Source organism: Perissodus microlepis, chromosome 18 (genome assembly GCF_051167445.1).
Source record: "Perissodus microlepis isolate ML-2025 ecotype Zambia chromosome 18, ASM5116744v1, whole genome shotgun sequence".
Taxonomy (NCBI): domain Eukaryota; kingdom Metazoa; phylum Chordata; class Actinopteri; order Cichliformes; family Cichlidae; genus Perissodus; species Perissodus microlepis.
The window spans coordinates 34032662-34042564 of record NC_140478.1 but is presented as its reverse complement, the minus strand read 5'-3'; the positions used below and the strand labels follow the sequence as shown (position 1 = coordinate 34042564).

At 50.1% G+C, this 9903-nt stretch overlaps 1 protein-coding gene across 3 annotated transcripts; it reads left to right on the top strand.

Moving 5' to 3' along the window:
- Window positions 1-2788: 2788 nt before the first annotated feature.
- ttc19 (tetratricopeptide repeat domain 19) lies at window positions 2789-9900 on the top strand. 3 transcript variants are annotated; one of them, XM_084912255.1, is made up of 11 exons: window positions 2789-2919; window positions 3303-3430; window positions 3555-3646; window positions 6783-6893; window positions 6977-7015; window positions 8358-8414; window positions 8482-8543; window positions 8624-8718; window positions 8985-9148; window positions 9228-9390; window positions 9463-9900. In XM_084912255.1, the coding sequence occupies exons 1-11, from the start codon at window positions 2822-2824 to the stop codon at window positions 9618-9620; spliced, it is 1167 nt and encodes a 388-aa protein (XP_084768381.1). In that variant the 5' UTR covers window positions 2789-2821; the 3' UTR covers window positions 9621-9900. The 3 variants fall into 3 exon arrangements, with proteins under 3 accessions (XP_084768381.1, XP_084768382.1, XP_084768383.1); XM_084912257.1 differs by having other exon boundaries at window positions 2808-2919; window positions 3303-3435; XM_084912256.1 differs by lacking the exon at window positions 6977-7015.
- The last annotated feature ends 3 nt before the right edge of the window (window positions 9901-9903 follow it).

The window sequence follows — 9903 nt, the reverse complement described above, 5'->3', positions numbered from 1 at the left end:
CCTGTGACTTCTCTTGTTGTTCCCCCTGACAGTTAAGTGACAGAGTCACCTGTCACAGGTGTGTTAAAGGTGCACCATGGTGTGTGGGGTTTTTTTTTTTAGCATAAGGACAAATGAAGACTTTCAAAATAAATGACCCCACACAAACTCAGCTCCGGAAACTGTGCCAGTGTGATTTAAAGAAACAGAAACATGTGCAGCTGGCGTGTTCAGCAGTGGCGGAGCGGGGGGGGGGTGTCTTACTGGGCTTAAGCCCGGGTTGTTTTTTCAGAAGCCCGGGGTCTTTTGGAGTGTAATGTTTTCATAGTTAGATGCCTGGCTGACAACTGTATAAAACAAAAACTACACACAATATTCGAAGCACATAGTGCACACTGTGGGAATTTACGACTGTGCATAAATCCCCCCTAATATTGGTATGATCCGAGCTCAGACACTGAGCGAGGGGGCGGGGCAGCTGCTGCCTGCGAGTGCGCTGTTGGAGAAGCGCAGCCAGGCAGACAGAGGAGAACTGAAGTTGACCAGGTACCAAAGCAAATCATTCGTACTGTACAAATAATGTAAATATGACGGTGAATCACCAAAGATTGATATCAAACTGATCACTTGGCCCATATTACGTTACTTGCTCTTCGAGTGAATCAACAAACGGTGAAATGAAAAGCCGAACAACAACACTGCTGTTTCTTCAGAGAGTCTCAGCTTACATGTGTGTTTGTTTCATATTTTCAGTTGTTTCCCTCCACGGCTAAATAAACCGGTTTCAGTAATGCACTGATATACAAGAATGGACATAAGGGGCTTCTTTCAAAGGAAAAACTCTGGTAGATGTTATTTTATATATTATGCTTTGTATGTTGTTCAGTATATTTCTATGCAAAACAAGAGGAACTTCAATACACAGCAGTATATTCACAGTTTAAACCAGATATTTACACTTTATGGAAAACACAAGAACATTTTTTTACTGTACAACATCAATTTAGAGTAAACTTGTTTTGTTTTGGTTAAATAAATATTGAAATATCTTTTGAATTAGTTAAATGTCAGAATAAAGAGAGACAGAGGAGCAGAGAGGGAACAAGAGCAGGTGAGACACACATGTTAGTCAAATGGTTGTTTACCAAAAGTATCACCGTATCATAGGTCCTCATGTATCTGTACCTAGTGTTTCTTTTTAGGTTTGTTATTTTTCAAATTCTATATTTATTAAGTTCTGCAGGCTTGTTTGCACAACGAGGCTAAATAATTATATAAACTTTTCTCAATCTGGACTTTGGTAGAATAAGTGTAGTGCAGGTCTATGATGATTTTTAGTGCTACTATCATCTAGTTCTGATTCTGGTTCTGTCTTGGTTAAGTCCTCAGTAGTCCTGATTTTGAACTGGTTGAATTGGGGTTTAGTCCTCGTGTCTTGATGCAGCCCCGACTTTGTTCTGCCTTGCTGCTTAATTAAAAAACTAGTTTAAGGTGTCCTGCTTATCTGATATATATTTTTCCCTTTATGAAGTCATTCTTTTTTGAACAAACTCAAAACAGAGCCCATACTACCCTTTAGGGCTAAGCCCCGGGTGTATCAAATGTCTGCCTCCGCCTCTGGTGTTCAGAGTCAGTAAGGTTCACGGCTTTGTGTGACCTCTGACCTTGTTTAAACTTCCTGACCTTGGTTTTGAGCATGAACCACACTGACATCAGCATACAGAAATCGTCTTACATCATCAGTTTATTCCAGTGTTTCAGTGTAAACGAGAACCCCTCTGACTGCTGCTGACCCTGAACACACTTTGATTGGCTTACGCCACAGTCACATCAGGCCTGCAGACTGGTTTGCAAACTGTTCAGTGACCCCCAGTAACCACCATTTGCTAGGGACATCTGTTCCCTGATTGGTTGATGAGGTTACATCTGACACATGCTGAGTGACCACAGAGTGGCGGTAAAACTGGAAAATAAAAGGTGAGACCAACAGTTTCACCTCAGCTTTAAGGTGACTTCCAGTTTGAGTTCAGACACATACTGATTTCAGCCACCCAATCACAGGCAGCGAGCTCATCGACCGCAGACACACAGCTGTTGAATGCCCCTCCTGACTCTGGGCGGAGCCTCACAATCAGAGTGTGGGTTGCAGTGCTGACATTTCAACCCCAGCCGCTTGATTCTGACGGTTTTCCGGTCTCAGCTTTGATAAACGTGCGTCGAATTTGGTGTTTTACTTTGAAAACTTTGTTTTTAAAGCTCGTAATAAAGTGGCTGAGAGTGTGTTAAAGGACACTAGCAGCCTGGAGGCTGATTAGAGCTGTTTTTGTTCTTCGGGATTCCTCACAGTTTGTTTCACGTGACATCATCATGACATCATCATGACATCATCACAGGCTCTGCAGGACTGAGATCTGTGGCTGCGGTGCAGTGAACTCAGCTTCATGTTTAATAAACCAGTCTGAGCTCATCGGAGCTTTGTGACGTCAGAAGATGGTACGCTGACGTCATAAAGGCACGGACGAGGTTGGCAGCAACACTCAGGTAAGCTGTGCCCCGCCCCCATCACACTGCAGGATGGACCCCTGCTTTCAGACTCATAACTTGCCTGTTAGAGGCTTAGAAATTATCCTTTCAAAATAAATGAGAATTAATGACGAATGGAGTAAAAATCTCGTCATTTTATTTTATTTTCACTGTATTTGTTTAATAACATCTCAATAAGAAATTGAGATATTTGTTGATCGATTCTTTCAATTATTCGACACTGGAGAGATTCTTTGCATTTATTTTGAAGGCGCAGGGTCTGGAGTCGTGTCTTCCGCTCGTTATGTAAACAGTAAAGATGGCGGCCTCCGGTGTTCTCCGCGCTGTCCTCAGGCAGACTCTGAGCAGGTTCGGTAGTTTCAGGTGGAGCCTGCGTCACCCGCGAGCTGCACACAGGTGAGCGACCGGAAACTGCGCACCAGGGTCAGGTCACATTTCACACGATTTGAGCCTCCCGCGTCCTCACACCAGAGTCCATTCAAAAATCTGCAGCTTTTACAGCTTCTCTGGTCCCCATCACTGCAGCCAGGGTGCAGTGCTGATGGGCAGAGAAAGGTTGCTGGTTCGAATCTCTGACAACAACAAACATCAGCAGCAGAACAGCTGGAGTAACATCTGCACCTGTGCTCTGTTCCACACACACACACACACACACACACACACACGACCAGAACTTGTCAACCAGGTGTAACGACGTGGTAATGTGACAGTAACCGTGGCAACCATATCATGTGCATGTGAACTAAGTTTGAAGTTTTTACTCGCTTTTGCTTCTGCAGTCTGAGCATTAACACTGTCAGAAGTCAGAGCAACGCTGTGACGTCACAGCCTGTGGAGGGCTCGCGCTGCTCGGCATGCTGGGTAACCGTGAGCGGAGGAGGAGGAGGGGTGCTGTGGGCAGCGCTCGGTATGGTTGGTCACAAACATTGTTCTTTATCAGCTTTCATAACCTGTTCCTACTTCCTGTCACCTCTGTGACCTCACACTGTGTGTGTGTGTGTGTGTGTGTGTGTGTGTGTGTGTGTGTCAAGCCTTCTCCCTGTTTGGCAGCAGTGAAGAAGACAAACGCGATGAAGCTCAGAGGAAGGAGGACGAGATGATCCTGCTGCTAAAGAAAGCCAAGGTACCACACACACACACACTCACACACACACACACACACACACACACACACACACACACACACACAAAAACATGTTCAGCAACATCTGCCGTCAGCGCGGAGTCATGTGATTGGTTGGTTGTGGTCATCAGACTGTAGTGCTGCAGCGATGAGTTCCTGTTATAAACCAGGATAAAGGGTCCACTTTACTGTCTGCTGCAGGAAGTGGCTGTTTGGCTGAAAACCAGCTGTTAGCCGTGATGTTGGGCTTTGTAAAGCACTTTATGAACGAGGGCTGAGTCTGTGTGAGCCAGGGGACAGGTGTGAGCCAGGGGACAGGTGTGAGTCAGGGGACAGGTGTGAGCCAGGGGACAGGTGTGAGCCAGGGGACAGGTGTGTGACAGGGGACAGGTGTGAGCCAGGGGACAGGTGTGAGTCAGGGGACAGGTGTGTGACAGGGGACAGGTGTGTGACAGGGGACAGGTGTGAGCCAGGGGACAGGTGTGAGCCAGGGGACAGGTGTGTGACAGGGGACCGGTGTGAGCCAGGGGACAGGTGTGAGCCAGGGGACAGGTGTGTGACAGGGGACAGGTGTGAGCCAGGGGACAGGTGTGAGCCAGGGGACAGGTGTGAGCCAGGGGACAGGTGTGAGTCAGGGGACAGGTGTGAGCCAGGGGACAGGTGTGAGTCAGGGGACAGGTGTGTGACAGGGGACAGGTGTGTGACAGGGGACAGGTGTGAGCCAGGGGACAGGTGTGAGCCAGGGGACAGGTGTGTGACAGGGGACCGGTGTGAGCCAGGGGACAGGTGTGAGCCAGGGGACAGGTGTGAGTCAGGGGACAGGTGTGTGACAGGGGACAGGTGTGAGCCAGGGGACAGGTGTGAGTCAGGGGACAGGTGTGAGCCAGGGGACAGGTGTGAGTCAGGGGACAGGTGTGTGACAGGGGACAGGTGTGAGCCAGGGGACAGGTGTGAGTCAGGGGACAGGTGTGAGCCAGGGGACAGGTGTGAGCCAGGGGACAGGTGTGAGTCAGGGGACAGGTGTGAGCCAGGGGACAGGTGTGTGACAGGGGACAGGTGTGAGCCAGGGGACAGGTGTGAGTCAGGGGACAGGTGTGAGCCAGGGGACAGGTGTGAGTCAGGGGACAGGTGTGAGCCAGGGGACAGGTGTGAGTCAGGGGACAGGTGTGTGACAGGGGACAGGTGTGAGCCAGGGGACAGGTGTGAGCCAGGGGACAGGTGTGTGACAGGGGACCGGTGTGAGCCAGGGGACAGGTGTGAGCCAGGGGACAGGTGTGAGTCAGGGGACAGGTGTGTGACAGGGGACAGGTGTGAGCCAGGGGACAGGTGTGAGTCAGGGGACAGGTGTGAGCCAGGGGACAGGTGTGAGTCAGGGGACAGGTGTGTGACAGGGGACAGGTGTGAGCCAGGGGACAGGTGTGAGTCAGGGGACAGGTGTGAGCCAGGGGACAGGTGTGAGCCAGGGGACAGGTGTGAGTCAGGGGACAGGTGTGAGCCAGGGGACAGGTGTGTGACAGGGGACAGGTGTGAGCCAGGGGACAGGTGTGAGTCAGGGGACAGGTGTGAGCCAGGGGACAGGTGTGAGCCAGGGGACAGGTGTGAGTCAGGGGACAGGTGTGAGCCAGGGGACAGGTGTGAGTCAGGGGACAGGTGTGAGCCAGGGGACAGGTGTGAGTCAGGGGACAGGTGTGAGCCAGGGGACAGGAACTGATTGTTCCTCCTCTGGCCGAGTGGACCATAGCTTCCTAAATGAACACAGACGCTCTCACAACCCAAATCCCGACGTTGGTTTTGAATAAATGTATTTTTTTTTAATGTTCGTTCCTAAGCTGCGAGTCTGCACCAACCAAAACACTGTCTTTGGTTATTAACACGAATACTTGAAAGGAACATAAAATTATCTGTCACTAGAAAAACATGAACTTTTCAGACGTACTTAAAGTTCTGTGAGGTCACAAAACCCTGCTTACTCTTTCCCTCCCAGGCTTCCAGACTTTTTGTTCTTAGCGTTTACATGTGGACGGGATTTAAAAAAAAACGAAAATGGAAAATCTCCGTGTTCAAAAATACTCTTAAACCCACCGTCACAGAGTTACACCTGTGTGAGAGCAGTGGGGTCAGTGGGTCTTCTTCTGTAACAGCAGCAGCACTGACAATTTATTTGCCACTAAAACACAAGGATGGCATCTCCATAAAACCTCTCTTGACATGTCTAGATGACATTAAAGCTTGGTTGGCTCTAAACTTTTAAGAAAACAGAAGTGTTGGTGTTTGGACCCAGTGGTCCCTGTGAGTCCTCTGTTGTTTTAGGATCCCTGGAAGTCTATTTTAAACCTGTTGTTACTGGCCTTGGTTTTAAGTTGGACAGTGATTTTAAATTGGACAACCAAATCAGAGCAGTGGTGAAGTCCAGTTTTTATCATTTAAGGCGACTGGCGAGAGTAAAATCTTTTCTTTCGAGGCAGCACCTTGAGACAGTGATCCATGCTTTTATTTCTTCCCGCCTGGATGACTGTAACTCACTTTATGTGGGGGTCAGTCAGTCATTGCTCTCACGTCTGCAGCTGGTTCAAAATGCGGCTGCACGACTCCTAACAGGAACTCGTAAAGGAGAGCATATAACCCCCGTGCTGGCCTCTCTGCACTGGCTGCCTGTGTCTTTCAGAGTTCATTTTAAAATTCTCATGTTTGTTTTTAAATGCCTTCACAGTCTTGCCCCGCCTTACCTCTCTGAGCTTCTTCATCCCCACACACCCTGTCGGTCTCTCAGGTCAGCTGACCAGCTGCTCCAGGAGGAAGCTCAGAGGGGGCGGGGCCTTCTCTATCGTGGCTCCTAAATTATGGAATAATTTGCCCTGGCACGTTAGAGAGGCCCCTTCACTGTCCACTTTTAAATCACGTCTTAAAACCCACTTTTATTCCTTGGCTTTTAACCTCAGTGAGACTTAGTTTCTCTTGTAATTGAAGTAGTTATTTAATTAATGATTTCACTCTTCTTTTATTTGGTTTTTATTTATATCTCATGTAATTTTATTTTACAGTTCCAATGTACAGCACTTTGTGTCAGCTGTGGTTGTTTTAAAGTGCTTTATAAATAAAGGTGATGATGATGATGACAACTCTGTGTGTGTCTCAGCTCAGCATGCATCGGGGTCAGCTGCAGGCCGCCTCGGGGTTCCTCCATCAGGCCGTTGTTCTCGCTCATCAGACGCACAACAACCAGGCCATCATCTACACCTACAGCCTGGTAACATCTGACCTCTGACCTCCGTGAACCGCTCACACACACACTAAGCTGTTTACCTGTTTATCGCTCACCTGTGTCCTCAGATGGCGAACCTGGCCTACGTGCAGGGTCAGCTGGACAGCGTGAGTATCTGCTCCATCACAGAGAGGAAACAGTGACACCTGCTGGTGGAGGCTGGGACTGATCACAGAGCACACAAACACTAATCGACTGTCACAGCAAATGTTTGCTAGGATCAAAAACAATCTGAAGAAACGTTCAGTTTGTAAACAGGCATGAGCGTTTGTTTTTGCACTTCTTTTCTTTGTGTCACATGTTGGAGGCGGGGCCTCTAACGTGAGCATGTGCTTTAGAGGATATGCTGGGCTTCTGTCAGGTGGACTCAGGCCGGTCCGTGTCACAGCGCATGCTTAGAATAGGACAGTTGTCGTCGGGCAGTTGCGTGGAGATGATCAGGGCAGCGTTTAGCACCGATGGCTCAGTGATGGTGCCGGAGACACCATCTGGGTCAGACGCCGGACCTGCAGATCATGTCAGGTGATACAGATGTACGACACGTCTGCAGCAGACCTGTCCTCCATCTTTGTTTGTGCTGTTTGAGCAGTACGAGGGGTCCACAGTGACCTTCAGCGGGTAGGCCACGCCCCCAAATGCTCCAGTGGACCTGCCATCAAACAGGAAATGAAGTTGTTGCCCTCCATTTACAGAAACAGGAAGTATACCTGGAGAAAGCGTCCCCCTGTGTGAGCGTTATCCTGACGTCATTAGAAGTTTCCACCTAAACATGATGCAGCATGTTCTGAAATTCAAACCTGCAGCTCTGCTGTCACTTCCAACATAAATGAAGACAGAAATCTAAACAGCAGTGACGTTTGTAGGGTTACTGAAGTTGGGCTAGCTGCTATATAATGATGTGCTGCGTGATCGCTAGCTACACAGCTATGTTAGCATAAACACAGTGAAGCTGGAGGATGAAGCTAACACTTTTCCACTCGGTGGTTAGAGACAAATGCAATCGCATGGCAGGATGCTGTAAACGGACCAAACTTCAGTCAGGAGAACAACCGAGATCATCCATCCACAATACGAGCTTAGTCATTCATATACTGCTGCTGGGCTGCAGCTACATCAGAAGGTTTTAAACAACTTTAAAACGAACAGTGGTAATAAAACCCGAGAGAGGCCGACAGTGATCACTGACTGTTTTTAGGGGCTTGTTCAGATTAAATAGAAAACTTAAAATGTGAAACACACAGCAGCCTTAATAAACACGTCGTCATTAAAGCCCAGATAGCTCTGACGAGCTCAGCGTTCACACACAGCTGACCGGTTTCTCCTCCGCTCGCTCTCGACGTTCGTTCTCGGCGACCTCGTTAATCTGAAACTTTTTTTCGCAGCCAAAGGGTCTGTCTGCTATTGGCTGGTCCTCTGTGATGTCATCCTTTGTGCTCCTGTTTCTCGCAGGCTGAGAAACTCTTCAAAGCGGCGATGAGCTTCATGCTGGCGGGAGGAACTCCGCAGGTCAGTGCTCGTTCGTTTCACCTGGAATTCAGCGGGTGAACCCACCTGATTTCCTGTCTGTTTCCAGGACGACAATGCCGTCATCGAGATGTCGCTGAAGCTGGCCACCATCTACGCCGAGCAGAACAAGTGAGGGCAAATTCAGCCGGTCAGCTGACAGGAAGCTGAGGTCACAGCTCCCTGACTCTCTGTGTGCTTTCTTGTTTGAGGGCGGAGCTTGCAGAGCACGGTTTCAGGTTCTGTATGGAGTCTCTGGAGGTGAAACTGGAGAAGCACAAAGAGCTCCTGGGAGAGGAGCCCACAGGTGAGTGGCACAGGGGGGCGGAGTTAGAGCGGGTCGCCTCCGTCTCTTTGAGCCGTGTCACAGGAACCCCTTTGCCTTTGAATAAAATCAAAATAAGGAGGGAGGAGCTTAACAGCTGGTTACAGACGAGCTGAAGGAGGAATCAGCAGATCCTGCAGCGTTTGGTGGGCTCGTTAGTCCCTCTGCTGGGACTCGAAGGCAGACGCTTGCTGCTGAGTTTAAACGTGATCATGAAGTCACGTGACTAACCTGCGTGTCGCCCTCAGAGGAGCAGGAGGCTCTTAGGAAGGAGACCCGCCTCCTGCTCGGGCTGTGTTTGGACTCACGGGCTCGGTACCGAGCGTCCACGCTGCACCTGAAACAGGCTGGACAGGATTACCAGGACGCCCTGAACATCTGCTGCCAGGAGCAGGGAGAGACACACCCACAGGTAATCACGCCTAGAGGTAATCACGCCTACAGGTAGACTCGTCTGTCGGTATCTAAACTCTTCTTCCTGTCTCTGTCAGACCCTTGTGCTGATGAGCGACCTGGCCACCATCTTGGATCTGCAGGGTCACCATGACGATGCCCTGGCACTGGTCCGGCGGGCGGTGGAACTGAGCCGCTCAGCCGGACACCCGGACCTCCATGTGCTGCTGGGAAACATGGCGGGCATCCTGCTGCACATAGGTGAGCAAGGAACAGAGATCGGGGGGCGGGTCTTACTCCGTCCGTCTCACGCCGTCTGGTTCTGTCCCTCAGGCCGGCTGGATGACTCACTGCGGTTCTACCAGGAGGCTCTGGGTCTGGCCCGGCAGGCCGCAGACCAGGAGGCTGTGGACAGGATCCGGGAGGGACTGAAGGAGGTAAAGGAGAGGAGGAGGCAGGAGGAGGAAGAGGCAGCTACAACCGCTCAGTGACCCAGGCTCATCAGAACCGCGCCTCCTCCTTCGACTCCACGTCTTCTTCTGTGGTGTTTGCCCTCTCATTGGTAGCTCCGAGGACCCGCTCTGTGTTCTGCTGCCCCGCTGAGAAACACCCAAAACCAGCCGGGACTGAAATCTGCTCCAGAACCAATCAGAACCAGGACGAAGGTCCAGACCCTGAACACGCCCACCCCTCCCCCATCAGTGCTGAAGCTGCAGCTCACCTGTGAGCTCACCTGCCAGCAGGAGACATAAATATTTATGAAGCTGTAAACGT